This window comes from Anguilla rostrata, chromosome 2, assembly GCF_018555375.3.
Source record: "Anguilla rostrata isolate EN2019 chromosome 2, ASM1855537v3, whole genome shotgun sequence".
In the NCBI taxonomy this organism is placed as follows: Eukaryota; Metazoa; Chordata; class Actinopteri; order Anguilliformes; family Anguillidae; genus Anguilla; species Anguilla rostrata.
In genome coordinates, this window is record NC_057934.1 from 23,007,045 (window position 1) to 23,026,083 (window position 19,039).

The 19,039-nt window shown below is 42.7% G+C and overlaps 1 protein-coding gene across 3 annotated transcripts in view; it reads left to right on the top strand.

Moving 5' to 3' along the window:
• Nucleotides 1-9,091, top strand: part of atrnl1b (attractin-like 1b) — a 268,072-nt gene extending 258,981 nt beyond the window's left edge. For all 3 annotated transcript variants that reach the window (XM_064321326.1, XM_064321328.1, XM_064321327.1), the window contains one exon: nt 7,746-9,091. In XM_064321326.1, coding sequence (XP_064177396.1) covers nt 7,746-7,870 — 125 coding nt within the window. In that variant the 3' untranslated portion in view covers nt 7,871-9,091. The remainder of the gene's footprint in view (nt 1-7,745) is intronic.
• Nucleotides 9,092-19,039: the final 9,948 nt, after the last annotated feature.

Sequence of the window (19,039 nt, forward strand, 5' to 3'; positions counted from 1 at the left end):
CGTGTGTTGCAAATGAACTCGTTGCCGTGATGTTATATCATGTATACCATACTATGTCTCTGCTCATGCTACAGAAACTGTTCACTCCGTTCAGCACAAAGTCAACTTTGCGTTGGTGGCAACCACACTTCACAATTTCTGCAGGAATTGTCTAGTTAGTGTGGTTGCCTTAGGCAATCACACTACTATTATCTCACATATTATTATTTTTCTTTCTTTCCACCCATTCTTTGGACCGCTACTCCTCCCAGAGTTTTCGCACCACATACACGTGCAATATGTCAAATCGAGCGGCTTCATCGGGAATGGTGTGCTATTACTTTGTGGAAAGATTGGTTCCACGAAAAATTTGAATTTTTGTGGACAATTTTTCCCCATAGGGAATGAATGGCAGAATGTTCAGCCTTGTGATGTCACAATGCTCTGTCTTCTCACCTTTGTGATGTCACAATGTCTTCTAGCAGCAGTACTCTGGTCTCTCTCTAGGTTTGAACATTCTGCCATTCATCTCTATGGGGAAAAATTGCCCACAAATTGCCTCATTGGACATGGTAGAGAGTCCTTTGTCCATTGGTGTAGATCAGCCTCGCCCCCCTTCCTGATTGGCCGATGTTTGATATTTCATAACTTTTGAACCGTTTGTCATAGAGAACTATGGGTCGCGACATTGGACTCAGTAAAGACCTAGCAACCGCCTAGAACTCCATAGCAACCCCCTAGCAACACCCTAGCAACCACCTAGAACACCCTAGCAACCGTCTAGAACTCCATAGCAACCGCCTAACAACACACTAGCAACCACCTGGAACACCATAGCAACTGCCTAGCAACACCCTAGCAACCTCCTGGAACACCATAGCAACCACCTAGCAACACCTTGGCAACAACCTGGAACACCATAACAACTGCCTAGCAACACCCTAGCAACCGCCTATAACTCCATAGAAACCACTAGCAACATCCTAGCAACCACCCAGAATACCCTAGCAACACCCTAGCAACCACCTATAACTCCATAGCAAATGCCTAGCAACACCCTAGCAACCGGCTATAACTCCATAGCAACCACCTAGCAACACCATAGCAACCACCTAGAACTCCATAGCAACCACCTAGCAACACCCTAGCAACAACCTGGAACACCATAACAACTGCTTAGCAACACCCTAGCAACCGCCTATAACTCTACAGCAGCCACCTAGCAACATCCTAGAAACCACCTAGAATACCCTAGCAACACCCTAGCAACCACCTACAACTCCATAGCAAATGCCTAGGAACACCCTAGCAACCGGCTATAACTCCATAGCAACCACCTAGCAACACCATAGTAACCACGTAGAACTCCATAGCATCCACCTAGCAACACCCTAGCGACCACCTAGAATACCCTAGCAACCACCTAGCAACACCCTAGCAACTGCATAGAACTCCATTGCAACCACATTACAACACCCTAGCAACCACATAGCCACACCGTAGCAACCGCCTAAAAGTCCATAGCAAACACATAGCAACACCATAGAACACTCTAGTAACCACCCAGGACTCCACAGCAACTACTTAGCAACACCGTAGCACCCGCCGAAAACTCCATAGCAACCACCTAGCAACACCCTACCAACCACCTAGAACTCCATAGCAACCACCAACCAACACCCTAGCAACCACCTAGCAAAACCCTAGCCACCATCTAGAATACCCTAGCAGCCACCTAGAACACCATATAAACCATCTAGCAACACCCTAGCAACTGCCTAGAACTCCATAGCAACCACTTAGCAACACCCTAGCAATCACCTAGAACACTATAACAACCGCCTAGAACTCCATAGCAACCACCTAATAACACCCTAGCAACCGCCTATAACTCCATAGCAACCACCTAGCAACACCCTAGCAACTGCCTATAACTCTATAGCAACCATCTAGCAACACCCTAGCAACAACCTAGAACTCCATAGCAACCACCTAGCCACGCTCTAGCAACCACCTAGAACATGCTAGCACCTGCCTAGAATACCATAGCAATGCCCTAGCAACCACATAGAACCCCATAGCAACTACCTAGCAACCACCAATACCTCCATTGCAACGACCTAGCAACCACCTAGAACACCATAGTAACCACCAAGTACTCCATAGCAACCATTTCGCAACACCCTTGAAACCACCTAGAACTCCATAGCAACCACCAACCAACACCCTAGCAACCACCTAGCAAAACCCTAGCCACCATCTAGAACATCCTAGCAAGCGCCTAGAACACGAATTGCAACCACCTAGCAATTCCCTAGCAACAGTCTAAAACTCCATAGCTACCACCAAGCAACATCCTAGAAACCACCTAGACTTCCATAGCAACGACCTAACAACATCCTAGATACCATCTAAAACACCCTAGCAACCGTTAGGACAATTTAGCAACTTCTTTGCACTGTTTAATCTGTTCGACAGTCGAATTTGCTTTGGCGGCAACCACACCACAATTTCTGCAGGAATTGTCTAGTTTTATTATTAATGTCATGTAACGTGATTACATGACATAGTACAGACAAAGTTCCCTGCTTGCTGGCCTCCCAGCATCATCTATCAGACCCCTGCAACTCATCCAGAACGCAGCAGCGCGTCTGGTCTTCAACCTCCCCAGACATTCCCACGTTACCCCCCTGCTCACCACCCTCCACTGGCTCCCCGTGATGGCTCGCATCAAATTTAAAACATTAGTGCTTGCCTTCAAAGCAGCCAGGGGGTCAGCCCCTCCCTATCTACGTCAACTCATCAGACCCTACACCCCAGCTAGACCTCTCCGTTCTGCTGCCACATGTCGCCTGGTCCCTGCCCCGGCTCGCACCAGCACCCGGTCACGCCTCCTGTCTGTTCTAGCCCCACGGTGGTGGAATGACCTTCCTGTGCAAGTCAGAACAGCAGAGACCCTGGCCGTCTTCAAACGTAGACTGAAGACTCACCTCTTCAAGCTACATCTCACCTCATCACCCCCCACTACCCTCTAACATTTTTTTTTCTAAAAAAAAAAAAAAAAAAAAAAAAAAAAAAAAAAAAAAAATAGGGTGTACAATTCACACTTATACCTAAGCAAAGTTATACCTATTGTAGCTCTCTTGCAGGAATGTTGTAAAGCGCTTGTCTCTGAGTTTTGTAATGCACTTGTTGTAAGTCGCTCTGGATAAGAGCGTCTGCTAAGAACCTATAATGTAATGTAATGTAATGTACAGTCACGAATGGAAATTACACTCTGTAAACATTTTATAATGTTTTAAAACATAACGGCAGACAGTCAGTTTACCTCGAGTTCATTCTGCAATTGTTTGTTCAGGTTGATGGGCTTTATCACACCGGACTGTCAATCACACTGTGTAAAAATCACAGACTCCAAATCGACAACATGAGCCCGCCACTGAGCTTCAAAACGTGTTTTCGAGACCCAGGGATAGTCAATTGGTGATGTTTACGGAAGAGGATTAGGGCCACGTGAAATTTTTTTTTGAGTTCTGACTTTAAAGTCAGAAGCGCAAAGCCCCTAGGGGTCGGCACGCCAGCGTGCCGACATTACTAAACTCAGACATTCGGTGCTACTGCAACCAAAGTATGAGTTAAAAACAGAAATGCATTGTTTTAGTTTCATTAGTAGACGATACACCACAACTATGCCGAATACGGAGTTTTGCAGTGCCACCATTGTCGCTCTGGTCAATATTGAAAACGCTGCTCACTGAATAACAAAATATACAAGAAAAAGCTTTTTTAAATGATACCATGTCATTCTACAGTCAATATCTGGGACTAAATATTGGATAAATGTACACCCTTACCATTGGTTTTATGCATAGAGATGTCCCTTTTGAGACTGAGTGGTAATATATTGTCTTGGACAATCCGTTTGGGAAATATACGCGCCTGGGTACCTACCAAAATAGCTGTGCATAATACCACACCTGTTGTTTACGGCCTCATCGCCCTTTTTAGTACTGTCTGGCTTGATTGACATTTATTCAGTAGGTGAGAGTATAAGCTTTCTAACGGTGTATAACATGTCTAATTTTGCTTTTGGAATAGCGTTTTATAGGTCAGCGTAACCGGAAATTTTCTTATTATCGCATTCAATTACGTTGTAGCAGTAAAACAAACGCTGCTAACGAAATCTTGTCAACGAGTTGTCGAAATTTCTTGGATAATACTATTATTATTGAGGACTTCTGAGCATAGCATAGCCATATGTTTGCTGATAGACCTAGCTGACATAGTTTTCTGGTGTAAGACATGAGCGGATAGAACTATCTGATTTCCAGTCTCTGTCTCCATCGACTGAAAACAGATATTTCATCATTTCTATGTGAGTATTACTGCTCAAAATACTTAGGTTATATACCTTATTTTTGAAATTGAGTGCCTTTAAATAGGTTAGTGGTATTATATAATGTGGATATTTCACACTGTAGGATAAGCGTTAGTTAGGGCTGTAGTGTTTATGAAGCATGCAACAGTGGTGACGTAAGAGTTGGAAGATTGCCAAAACGTGGTGGACGGTTGACAATTGTTTACACGTTGTCCCATCCCCATACAAGAAAACATACGAGATCAAAGAGTATAGAAATACATACAGGAGTTAATTATTGCACATTTAGGTACTGTACCGCATTGTGTGACAATAAATTTGCATCTGATGGCAATGTTTCATCTTAAACCCTCGTAAGGGGCTCAATTATACGCTTTATAATGGACAAAAAGCATTTTATTCAATTTTGGAATGATTTTGGATATGTTTCTGGACCCCTAGATATTTTAGACCACTGTACTGACTGAAAGCTTGGAATTCCGCCTGGTAAATGATGCAACAGTGATTTTCTTGAGTCAAAACAGTTGATTTGTAGTGAAATATGTGAATATGTTGTGATTCACAGCAATGCATAATTTAGACATTTTGGATAGATTTTGAGATGCAGGGTACACTGCTTAGTTTTTGTTTCATACATCTATAGTAGTTCTACATATACACCCTTAGATTTTATGAACTTGTGGTCAAGAAGTTTTTGATCCAGCATATGTATAGTTTAACCTGCTGTATATATGCAATCTCTCAGTATTTCATTGCAAACTAAAAAAGTGCAAATTAATTTTTGTTTTTTTGTCTAGACAATTGCATTTGTGGCACTATATTTCTTCCAAAATAATGAATATAAACTAATCTGCGTTAGCTTCACTTAAGCCATTTTTCAAGTCTGTGATGTTCACATCTGGAGTTATAAAGCTTTAAATAGGGTACCACCTAAATGGGCAAGGATTGGCAAGATTTGTGTTAAAGTCAGAATTCTGTGAATAAAGTCAGAACTCAAAAAACAATTTCACGTGGTCCTAATCCTCTTCCGTAGATGTAGTGCTTTGTCCATATTTTTTACAGTCTCTGGTGCACACTAAGCTTATAAAAACTTGACTGTCCACCCACTGTTCCATTTAATACTTCTTACTCTTTACGTTACTTTTTACTGAAATTAGTTAGGCGTCTTCACGGGTCAAGTGGAATTTGAATTTTCCGAGACATTTGGTTCAGATTTTGAACTCACCATTTATACTCAAGAGACGTAAATCTAATGCAGCGTTAGTTTTGTAATGTTATCCAATATTATATTATCAAAAGTTTTTACAAAAATGTACAGTTAAAATGCTGCGATGCAGGACTTTTTTGTTAAAATGTGCAAGTGAAAGTGAACATCTGCTAAATTGGACTGCTGTAAACCGCTCGGGTCTGCGAGTCGTCGGGTCTTTTTTGTGTTTTATTTATGTCCCATGGGTCCCATTAGGTTTGTTCACAGAGTCTTTGAGTCTCGTTTGGTTTGCACATGACATTTCGGCCCTGTGATGACCTCTTCTGAGCTACTTTACTTTAATAAATAAAAACCTGATGGGGCATACATTTCACTGCCTTTATTTCAGTAAGAAACAATTTTGTTCAACTGCAGAATTGTAAAATCTGTAAAGTTGCCTGAACGAATTCTTTTTGCTTATTGAAAAATTGGCTGATAACATTTTAATATCCAGTGTTTTTGTGGTCATTGTTCGAGTGGCTGTTGAACATAAGCGTTAGGAAGTTGAGCTGCTGGCATCGTGAGGCTCCCAGCCAAGCATTCTGTTAGCTGCATGCAATGCTTTCAGCTTTTTATGAATTAATAATAGTGATGGATATAAATTATTTTTGCTGTTCCAAGCTCAATTGTATTAGTGCTGACTGCTCTCCCAGGAGGTGGTTAAAAGTTGGAGTTTTTTGAAGCTTGCAAACTTTGGAGAACTTGCGAGTCTAAAAGTAACGAAAAAAAGTGGCAGGCAGGCTGACTTCCCCCATCTGAGTCATTTCAAAGTGTCTTTTCAAAAGCATTCTTCATGCTGGTCTAATCCACACTCAGGGATGCCAAGATTACTGCATGTGTGTCACTTCTCAATCACCCACCCTGCCCATAGTGTTGGCCTGCCCCCTTACCTCTGGCCTACTGCATAACAACCTTCTAGTCTTTAGCTATGTTCACCTTCAGCTAAATGTTCACGTATTTACGTTTACGTATTTGCAGATACTTAATACTATGGAGACTGTTTTGTTTTGTTTGGTTTGGACATGTCTAATTTATTTTAAAGGATAAAATGTGTAATGGAACAGTTATACAACATTATGTATTTAATATTTTTGTTCAATGGCCAATGTACCTTACCAGGCTAAAACTTAATTATTCATCCAGAGTGCAACACAGTGACCTTGAAATTCATAGTCTCAAAGATCAATCAAATGAGCAAAAGGAACCTCACATTTGGGTGACTGCTGGTCACACCAGTGCAGGAATCATATTGCCTCTCTCTTTTACTCTCGCACTCTTCTCTCTTTCTTCCTTCCTCATTACTGCATGTACACTCGTCGGTCACTAAATTAGGTACACCTTGCTGGTTCCGTGTTAGTTTTCTGCTGCTGTAGCCCATCTGCTTCAAGATTTGACGTTTGGCATTCAGAGATGCTCTTCTGCATACCTCGGTTGTTATTTGAATTACCGTTGCTAACAGTTCGAACCAGTCTTGCGATTCTCCTCTGACCTCTGCCATCAACAAGGCATTTGAACTGCCGCTGACTGGATATTTTCTCTATTTTGGACCATTCTCTGTAAACCCTAGAGATGGTTGTGCGTGAATATCCCAGTAGATCAGCAGTTTCTGAAATGCTCAAACCACCCGTCTGGCACCAACAACCATGCCACGTTCAAAGTCACTTACATCACCTTTGTTCCCCATTCTGATGCTTGGTTTGAACTTCAGCAGATCATCTTGACCATATATACATGCCTAAATGCATTGAGTTGCTGCCACGTGATTGGCTCATCAGATATTTGTGTTAAAGAGCCGTTGAACAGGTGTACCTAATAAAGTGGCCGGTGAGTGTATATCTATACTCCCATAGTCACTGTAGCTCAGTGTGCTTGCTTTGTTGCCAGGCGATTGCTGCAGCTGCATGTCCCTGACCTTGTGAGGGGGAGTGTTGTGAAATGGGAGTATTGATTGATTCTGTGTGTGTATGTGCGCACATGGGTATGCATGACTATGAGCGTAATCTTGACTAATTTGAAAGTACCAATTATATAATATGTATTGAACAATTACTGCTCTCACAGCCAGGACAGATGATATGTACCCTATCTTGGATGTTAGATGTTTGTCTTTGACTTCCTTGCGTGTATGTTCTGTTTTCGCAGGTATCACCATAGCCAGCGCGCTCATAGACACATTGCAGCACAAACCGTTGGACTTCAAAGAGAAGAGTTCGGGCATGAAGAACCGCAAACAGCCCCCAGCACCACATCAGGGGACGTGCGTTTGAGCCCAGCCGCCATGACCACGACCCTGTCCCCACTCAGCACACCACCTCTAACACGACTTTGGACAAAGCGAAGCTGTGCAGCGATCTTTATTTTCTCGGCAAAACAGAAACTGAAGGCTGTTTTGCACCGATGGTTCTCATCTGCTCCTGCAATGGATGAAAGTATCAACTACCATAAGCTCCTGCTCCCTGTCTGTCCTCGCCCACTTTACCCAACCCTCCTCTTTTGGCTCCTTCCCCTCCATCTGTCTCTACTTACCTCCTCCAACATATATCTGCCCCCCCTCATTCAATTTCTTACCCCTGTCTCTGTCCCTTCCGCACTGGCCTCGCCCCCTTCCCACGGTCCCACAGTACCCCTCTGTGATGAACTCTCAGCAGCCTGGACAGTGCCTCTCTGTGATTGGCTCCCAGCAGCCTGAGACGGACACTGAGCTGATGCTGCATGGTTGCTGTGGGAAATCCAGGAACAGAAAATGAATAAAAGACGGCATTATCTGTGCTGGAACACAGTGTGTGTGTGTGTATGCGTGCGTGCATTGTTAGTGTGTGTGAGGTGTTGCCTAACTGTGGAAAAGCATGTTTTTTAAAGGCCAGGTACAGTCTATAATGATTTGTGCTTTTAATGAACGCTAAATCTGCATCTTTCATTTTGCAGTTTTTGAATCAGAGTTAGCAGGTTAATTGGGACTGATGGGAGTGTCCCCAGGTCACAAACACAATGCACCCACAATCTTGACATCCTACTCTCTATTGCCCTCTGTAAGGTGGCCTTATTGGGAAGGGAGTACGGGGCAGGGGGGAGCATTAGAGTGTGGAATGTACGTCCATGTTAGTGTTGCAGCCAGCAACAGGAGAGGGGATCTGTACCCCGAAAGGCGTCGCCATCTATGTGGCGATACTGTCTCTAGCAGCTATGTATACGTGTGTACGTATGTATTTGTGTTTTGGTGAAAAAATGGGAGTGAGAATGAACGTGATGCAAGTCTCAACGCAAATGTGAAGAACAAATACAATCTGTGTGTTTAAGCTTTCTGTTGTCAATTTTGGTTACTTATTTGTTTTGTTGGTTTTTACTAAGAGGATGATACTAAATGCATGCTCCTCCCTCCTGTGTAATATCTAAGGTTATGATAAGCCCTACAGTATGTTGTTAGATATTATGATATTTTTTTAAAGAACCATTAATAAATAAAAGGATTTATCCTTTGTCATCATGAATCTGCAGTGTGTTTCAGATTTGAACAGACTGCCGGGACAATAAAATATGGAATCAGTGTTAACGGTTCATCTTGAAAACAAAAATTTCTGGTTTTCATTTTGCGTGAGGAATTTCTGAAAAGTCGCATTTGGGTACAAGAGTTGGGTACAAGAGTCCAGACGCTGTCTGTCCATCTATCTTTTGCATTCTAGTCTGGCCTTGGCCTTTTTTTCATTGTAATCTATTTCCCTGACTCCATTTAAGGTTTTTCTCACGTTGAGGTGACGTTGATGTCCTGGATGATAGTTTTACTATCATCTTTTCTCTATTTTCTCTTCTCTCCTCAGCGTGCCACCTCCTCCACCCCAGTCTTCCTTCACTGCAGATGACTTTGCATCATTCTTTGACGAAAAGATTGCAGACATCCGCAGCTCCTTTGCCCCCTCTGCGTCCTCCGCCCCCTCTGTGTCCTCCGCCCCCTCTGCGTCCTCCGCCCCCTCTGCGTCCTCCGTGTCCTCCGCCCCCTGTTTCTCCACATTTTCTCTCCTCTCAGACACTGAAGTCTCCCAGCTTCTGCTCACCCACCGCCCTACCACCTGCGCCCTCGACCCTATCCCCTCATCTCTCCTTCAAGCAATCACACCAGACATCCTCCCTTTTGTCGCCTCCCTCGTGAACTCATCCCTATCTTCTGGATGTTTCCCCTCATCCTTCAAGAAGGCCCACATCACCCCGCTGCTGAAGAAACCCACACTAGATCCTTCAGTCATTCAGAACTACCGCCCGGTATCTCTCCTCCCTTTCCTATCCAAAACACTGGAACGTGCTGCATCTAACCAGCTCTCTGCTTTCTTTTCTGAGAACAACCTGCTTGATCCCCACCAGTCTGGCTTCAGGCCTGGCCACTCTGACTGAGACTGCACTCCTCTCGGTCAGTGAGTCACTCCATGCCGCACGAGCAGCCTCCCTCTCCTCTGTCCTGATTCTTCTAGACCTCTCCGCTGCATTTGACACGGTGGACCACTCTACCCTCTTGTCCTCCCTGGCAGCAACAGGGATCCGCGGCACAGTCCTTGACTGGATTGAGTCCTACCTCTCTGACCGCTCCTTCCAGGTTGCCTGGGCGGGTAAGGTATCACCACCCCGTCCCCTCACCACCGGAGTTCCCCAGGGCTCAGTCCTTGGTCCCCTTCTCTTCTCCATGTACACCAGATCCCTTGGCCCTGTAATATCTGCCCATGGCTTGTCCTATCATTCCTATGCCGACGACACGCAACTCTTTCTCTCCTTCTCCCCATCGGACACACAGGTCCCTGCCCGCATCTCCGCTTGCCTGAGGGACATACAGAGCTGGATGGACAATCACCACCTGAAGCTCAACCCAGGAAAGACGGAGCTAATCTTTATTCCTGCTCTATCCTCTCCCCTCCTTGACTTTTCCATTTCCTTAGGGGACACCGTAGTGACATCATCACCCTGCGCCAAGAATCTCGGAGTGATGATGGACAACAGGCTGTCCCTCTCCAACAACATTGCAGCAGTAACCCGGGCATGCAGATTTTTCCTATACAACATCCGCAGAATCCGCCCCTTTCTCACCACCTACTCAACTCAGCTCCTGGTCCAAGCAATGGTTCTATCCCGCCTGGACTACTGCAACTCTCTTCTGGCTGGACTACCAGCATCTGCCACCAGACCCCTGCAGCTCATTCAGAATGCTGCGTCTTCAACCTCCCCAGACACTCCCACGTCACTCCCCTGCTCACTACCCTCCACTGGCTGCCTGTTATAGCTCGCATCAAATTCAAAACATTGGTCCTAGCATACCAGGCAGTCAAGGGATCAGCCCCAGCATACCTTCACAAGATATTCAAACCCTACATGCCAGCCAGATCCCTCCGTTCTGCTACCTCAGGACGCCTAGCACCTCCCCCTCTTCGCACCTGCACTTCCAGAACACGTCTCCTGTCTGTTCTGGCCCCACGATGGTGGAATGACCTCCCTGTGGAGGTCAGAACAGCTGAGACTGTGAACAATTTCAAACGATGACTGAAGACCCACCTCTTCAGGCTGCACCTCTCTCCATCCCTCCCTTCCCCCCTGTAAATGACTAAACTTAGGGTTGTAACTAGGCAGCTGTTTCATAGGTTACTTAGTTGATGCGCCAGTCTTAACGACTACTTGTACTTTTATTTATTTTTATTTTTCCATAGATTGCGTTGTTGCCGTTCTCGTTGTTAGTGTTAATCAGTTTAACCATCAGGGTCCAAGTTGAACTATGCGGTTGTTCCCTGTACTTGGACCGGTACTTCTCTCTAGGGGTTTCGTCATACTTGTTCCTGGTTATGGTTATACACTTTGTTGTACGTCGCTCTGGATAAGAGCGTCTGCCAAATGCCTGTAATGTAATAATGTAATCTGAACTCAAAACACGATGATTCTGACCTGATATGTACCTCATCATTTACAACTTACAGTTTATCTCTCATGCTTAACTCATAATAATTCATCTCATCACTCATGATCCATAGCTTATGCTTTGGCCATCCAGGACAATCGCATCACCAAGCAAGCAGAAATCTTTTTTCATCAGTTGACCGTGTATTTTTATCTTGTCTGATATTTTAACTCTTTGTCGCTCTGATGATGATACGGCATTGCTCCCTGATGAGGTCCCCTTTTTTGATATTAAGATACATTACATTACATTACATTACAGGCATTTGGCAGACGCTCTTATCCAAGAGCGTACATAAGATACATAAGTTTATCTTATAACTGTGTGCTTGTGCTTTACCTCATATATATATATACCTAATATAAGGTGCAATCCTATTCTTTTGTGATAGATGATACAGCATCCAGATTGAAGGAGAATTAGATGGTTTATTCTGGTCATCATAATATCACTCATCTGAAACATTGTTTCAGTTCTGCAGTCTCCTCCGGAAGATGCTCTCTTGGATCTAACCTTTCTGCCTCCCTAAACGAGATCACAGGGGTCCTGGATGGAACACGTGACGCCCGTCTTCCCTACGCATACAACCGATTCTGGGTAGAAGGGAAAGAGAGTTGACACAATGACATGCTCCAGAGCTTTATGTATGTTAAGATCACTGCCATCGCTATGTGGATAACTTTCCGACCTGCTGTCAGTATGTGGATAACTTACAGTATAGCTTGGATAGTGCTTGTGTGAGCTCTGGAGATTATAACGATGATTGACATCCTCGGACAGTGGAGAACCTTTTGCAACTCCAGTTTTATAGCTCCAAGTGTTTTCTCACTCCGATCATATATATGTTGATTTTCCATTTCAGGCATTGAGCATCATGTACAAACACTGTCCTACACTTATTTAAGTTCTTCATTGTTTGTTATGCCTTTTTGTGGAAGTCAAAATCACCATATGGCTGATTTTTGAATACCATCTCACCCCTCTACTTTCCTCACAGAAAAATTTTCATACTTCTGTGTATCATGCCTGCAGTACTGAGTACCATCATTACTCATGAACGCCTCATATTGTTTACAGGCACTTTGGGTTTTTCATGCACACTGAACATGCAGTGCCCTCACTCACCTATGTGCAGATCCTGTCTTTTGATTGGATATGTCACAGATCATCACAGTGCATCTGTGTACTCTCCGCCCAGTTCTGATTCCAACACCTGAATATGTTTCAAACAAATATAAAAATGCCTTGAGAGTGTGGTGTTTGTGTTTATGAATTCCACAGTGGAAGTATGATTCACAAATTAGTAGGAATTTGTAATGAGCATATGTACAAAATAATATTAAGATTTATATTATTCAGTGTGACTGTCATCCTCAGTGTGTTGTTAATGCGCCTTACTCTGTGTGACTGCTAGCTACACATAGTTTACATGGGATTCTTACATTGCTCGTACAATATGTTTGACAAAACCCTCAAATTAAAGCTGAAAGTCAACACAAATCACATACTTGTTTCATTTCAAATACACTGTGGTGTACTGAGCGAAAATGAGGAAATCTGTCTCACTGTCCAAACACTTGTGGACCTGACGATTCACCAGTGAGCTCACATTTACAACAAAAAAAGCAACTGGATGAGCCCCAAGCCATTTGGGACAATGTTCTATTGTCTATGCTAGCTTTGTCTCTGCACTTCTGTGAACTGAGTGAGATCTCTCATTGTAATAAAGATGAAGTAGCTGAATTAGGTGTAGTCCATCTGTGGCATTATGGCAAAATTGCTCAGATCGGTGGCATGGCTCCATCACCAGTGATGTGAGCTGCAATCCTCCTGCTGATCGTTGTTGGAAAACATGGGAGCCACAGTTTACCCTTCTGAGGTGTCTCACATTGTAGTGGGCCAGTTACAGATAACATTGATTGTTTACCACCACACTCATTTAAATTAACCTTCTAATCACACCCTTTGTGCTACATCCTCTACCCCCTTGCCCAGTCAAATTGTCTCACTTTGATATGCAGTACCATTGTGTGATATCCTCTACCCCCTACTTCAGTCCAACTCCCCCACACCTTGTTTCTTCCCCCCCAATGTCTGATTACCTCCCCCCCCCCTTTCCCTGTGATGTGTTTAAGATAACCATTTGGCCCTTTGTTTCCTTGAAGGAACAGGGTATAAGTATTCACTGTCTCCGTCATTTGTTGGTTCTGTGTTTATCTGTACTTGGGTAACAGACCCACTAGTTCTTTTGCTACATTAAACGACCTATTTTGAAACGAAGACGTGCCTGCATTTATTTTTCTACTAACAAAAGTACGGCGGAATAAATTGAACTCTTAAAAATTCCACAATCGTCATCTGTCAGGTGTGTTGGGAAATGCTTTAACATCATGATGTCTAATTTTACTGTGATGAGATGATGAAAAAGAAATTTTCTAACTGACTAGGTCAAATTATCAGAAGCACAATAGAACAGAAGCACAACATTGGAATGCTCTATTATGTAGGTACAAAATAATACATAAAGGCAAGTGTAATCATTATTACTTGTATAACACAAATGCTAGTTAATTCTTCAGTTTTGTTCATGTTGATTTTATGTATTACATTTATTATTCTGACAAAAAGAGAAATTGTTGACTAATATGCTATGTTTCGAATGGAGTGATTTCATGAAGATTTGGTTTCTAATCTTGTGATACGCAGAGACTGCTCGGGTTGTAATTTGGTTGTTCCATGCTTTCTCCCTATCGTCCATTCCATTACCCTTCATCAACTGATCCTGAACTTCCATATCGTTCTATTATTAATACTTACCATTATATATTATATATTAATTCCATTGGTGACTACATTAAAATTAGGTCAGGAAGTTGATTGGACAAACAGTGGGTCACGCTTTGCCCCTCTGTGGCTCAGCTGTGTGATACATTGCCATGCGTCGCACACATTACTCTTTAATTACTGATGGTCTGTTTTCATATCTATGAATTTGCTGCCCTCATCGCTTTCTGTCATAAAATTAAACGTTTTCTTTATTCCTGTCTAATTTGGAGAAAGTGGTGTTCTCGGCAAACAGATTATGTAGATGAGGTGCATTTTTTCTGGACAATTTCTATCGCTTTACATTTAGTCATCAAACAAAATGTGTCCAGAAAGTGGTTGTCATCCGTGAGATAGCAAAGGTCATCGAGGCACTCTGGAGACATCGCTCCAAGTGGCCTGTCAAATAGGTCAAGGGGACATTTATTAGATGTGAAGTCATCCTCATCTTGCATTTCTCAGGCCCTCTATATACAATTGCAGCAATGTATCCGGTTTCCCACAGAGTGTCTGCAACATATAGTTGGAACCATGTTTTTTTTCTTATCAAAGATCTTCTAAATGTTCATTAAATCATAAGAAAAAGATACATGCTAATTTTTATCAAACAAAATCAAAATAACAAATGTGAAAGTTTTGATGTAAATGGAAATATTTATCTACAGACAAGCAGGAGCATTTCCTTCTGTAATGATTATTCACTTTTGATAGACAAACACTTGAAGCTTGAATATCCAGTTATCAGCATATGGACACCTATATCCAAAACAACACTTATACCAACTGGAGTATAAGCTATGGTAGACCCTACAAGCTAATACTAGGTTGTACCAGTGTTGGAACTCTCCACATCACTGCCTCCAAAATGGGATGGTAAGAAGAAAAGATGGCCCTCTCCAGTCCTGTGCAGACAGCAGGTAGACTTCGGTTTCAATTTTAATGTTAAAGAAATTGCTAGAAAAGTCTCTTACCCACGTCCGCATATTGACGACTAATTTTTGGATTTGTCTTGCTCAATATACGTAGTAGCTAACAGCAGGTTTCCCTAATATTCCCTAATATGGAGAGAAAATGTTGCCATTTGAACAATCCAATAGCCCTGCCACATTTGAGTGGAATGGAGCAAGTGCTGAAACGCATGCCAAATACAGCGTAATCTGTTTAGATGACATACCCAGTTTTATCTACGGTAGACCCTCCAAGCACTTCGGTTTGGGAACCTTGCTAAATTGGTATGGGGGAACGAGTGAGTCTGCCTGACTGCATCAGGGCCTGCTGAAAAGAAGGTGGGTGGACCCCAGGGCAGATGCTGTGGTACTGAGCGGCGCTGTGGTGCCACGGTGCTACAGTTTACCCACTTCGGGATGATCAAGACTGGCTCCACCTCCTCAGGACAGCTGTGCAGGAGTATCAAAATCGATGCCTGTAATCAAGACTAGATACTAACAGCTCTCTTATACTTGCATTAAATAAGCAACTGAAAACTTCTGACTAATCAGAATCACCCGTGAAGGCATTTGTCCCAAACATATTAGCGCCCTGAAATTGGCGGACTATGGTTAACAGGGCTGTCATTTCTACTTTGTGAAACCAAAGAGTATATAAATACCCTTAAATAATATCTGATAATGTAGACTTTAACCACAGTTAACATCGATTACACATTTTGGAGTACAACAGAGCCAAATGAACATGGAGCTCACAGTACATATAAAATTGGCCTAGGCGTTCTGCACTTACCGTAATTTACAAAGCAACTATACGCTCACGGTGGCCAAGCAGAATCGATAACGTTTCAGAAAAGTCTCATTTTAGGCTTAGGCTTAATTTTAAGCTTAAAATTAAGGTAAGGCTTAATTTTCAGCTAAAGCTTAGGCTAAGGCTTAATTTTTAGCTAAAGTTTAAGCTTAAGCTCAGGCTTAATTTTCACCTTAAGCTTAATCTTAGGTTTAGGCTTAATTTTCAGCTTAAGCTTTGGTGTAGGCTTAAATTTAAGCTTAAAATTAAGCTTAGGGTTAGGGTAGGGTTAGTGACAAAGGGTGCTGTGGCGTAAGTATAAACACAACAGAAATGCAGGTGTAATATGGCCAGTGTATGTACTCACGGATTTGACGGCCATCCAACGAGCCTTGATTGATAACTGAACGTGCAGACGGTACGTCATAATGCAGTGTATACGTTCGGTGAACGGCGGGTAGATATGGTGTAAAAGCAATAATTGAGAAGTAGTAGAGAATTATTAGTGAGGGTAAAAACAGGTTAAAGAAACATGTCCTGGGCTTGAACCAACGACCCCCATGTTCCCAAGACTGTAACCTTACCCACTAGGCCACAGGCAGATTAGCTGTTAAAACTGGAAATGTATCAGAGTAAAAAGGTATGGGTATTTTGCGTGTGAATGCAAGTTTTTGATTGGGTCGTGAGGATGAGGATTTGGCTGATGTTGGTATAATGTCCAATGGGGAGACATGTTGTTAGTGGGATAGGCGGCAGAACAAATTAGAATGAGATGAAGAAGAATGAGAAGATGAAGAAGAAGACGAAAAAGAAGAAGAAAGAGTAGAAGGAGAATACGCAAAATTCTAGTTTGGGGCTTTATTGTGTGGACATGTGAAGTTGTTTATGAAATCTGTCTGTGAGTGTCTGTGGCTGTTGTGGTTATTTCTGTGGGGAACCCTGAAAAGTGCCAAACTCTCGGTGCTGTATAGGTATGGGGCATGCCCCTGCCAAGGCGTAACTTAGTGGGATGGCACACCTGCCATCATAATTATTGGCACTTCTATCACCACCTTTTCTGTGAGACATGCATTGTCGATCTCATGCGTGTGCTGCTGGTGACTTTTTAAAGCTGCGTATATGCCCTCCCTATTATCATTCCGACAAAAACACACCTGTACGGACCGGGTGACCAACTAAAGGCGTTAATATTGTAAAATGCATTGATGGAACAAGATAGGCGAACTATTCAGAAAAGCGCGAACAGATTATGGTCTTTCGCTCTAATAATTGCTTTTCAGCTTGGTGTCGTTCGCCTCCCTCGGTCTCGCTCTCTCTTTTGAATTGGGGAGTTCGCTCTCAGGCACCTACTGAGGCTTTTCAGCTCCTCGCTAACTCCAGCACATTGGATTTGAAATAAAACAATGAATATGCGACTTAAGTCAGCTCTAATTTATAGGTATGTACATCCATATTGGGTCCATGTAAGAGTTCTAGCCGTTTTTATACAAACAAGTTCCTCATTTTGGGCACCATACGTAACTGGATAAATTAACAATCTTATGGTCATATGATTTGCAAAAGCTTTGCATTCGATGACTGCCTAAAATCTGCAGCCAATAGCTGATGCGGGGATCTTCTTCGATGCTCTGTCAGGCCTGAATTGCCGCCACTGTTGGTTTGGTCATTAATCTTGTGTTCAGCAAGTGAATTTGGATTCTGCTCTGGAGTCTGTTTGGCCAGGCAAAAAAAATCCACTTTTTGACCATGAAAACCTCTAAGCCATATGTTTGGACTCATTGTCTTGCTGCAACGTGTAGTGCCGCTGTTGTCAGCAGTCAAATTATCAATAATGAGATTGAGCCAGTTTCTCGTAGCAGCCATACATGGCCTGAGTCTAAACTCTACCTCCATCATGATTCACAGACAGGGGTGAGGTGGCTGTACTTTGGTACCGAATTGTCTCATTTGTTGGTAGAACTTTGGGTTACCGGTCTTTTTATGTACATTTTAGCCAACTCTAATCTGGAAATTCTGTTCTTGAGGTATGCCAATGGGATGCATCCTCTGAGGATATCTTGCATACATCTTGGAAATGTTTTTATCTGCTCATTTGTTGAAAAGGGGTTTATCTTCACAATTGAAAGTATTCGTCTATCATAGTTATTCCACTACCCTGAGCTCACCAGCGCGTTCTTACTTCTTAACAGTGTCAGCAGTTGCTTTCAACAAACCCAATGTTTTTGATCGATCTTGCAGGCAGTAATATGACTTTATTTTTCTAAATGTTGAACTAACCTAACAGCTGAACCTGAAGCCTGAACAGCTTATTGCTTTTGTTTTTTAAATTCAAGATGATTGACTAAATTTTTTCGCTTCAATTTTACACAGAACCCAGTCATTTGCATGTGGTCAGTAGGTAAATATTAGAGTGCTGCCATTTATGTCGGGACAGCAACAGAGGGGCCAGTTCTGCAACCGCGAATGTCTGTGACTGAATGAGTAATGTACACCATTGATCGGCCGGATCATATATACCGTAGCCAGGTTTTACCACATCCACCCAGAGGGGAGTCAATGATGAGCTACAGTACATGAACATCTAATACTAAATATGAACAGAATTCAACTTTATATATGGATTCCAGCAGGAATGTAGGCAGCCTATATTAACCAAACAGCTTGCTAATGTGACAATGTTTTTTAATATTACACATTTCCAGACATTTTCTTTTCTCATAAAGATGATAAAACCATGGAAAGATATTACTGATAAGGCAGTATGTATGTCTGTGTAATGAGTTGAGTTATGCCTCCCCCCGCTACTGACAGATCAGAATCGTCACAAACATATAACAAGTAGCTGTTATTGTGAACTCCATGCCACTGCTAAGGTACTTAGAAGTACTTTACTGACACACATTTGAAGTAGGAGGGCAATGAATAAATGTGATGTTTTGCACATTTCCAA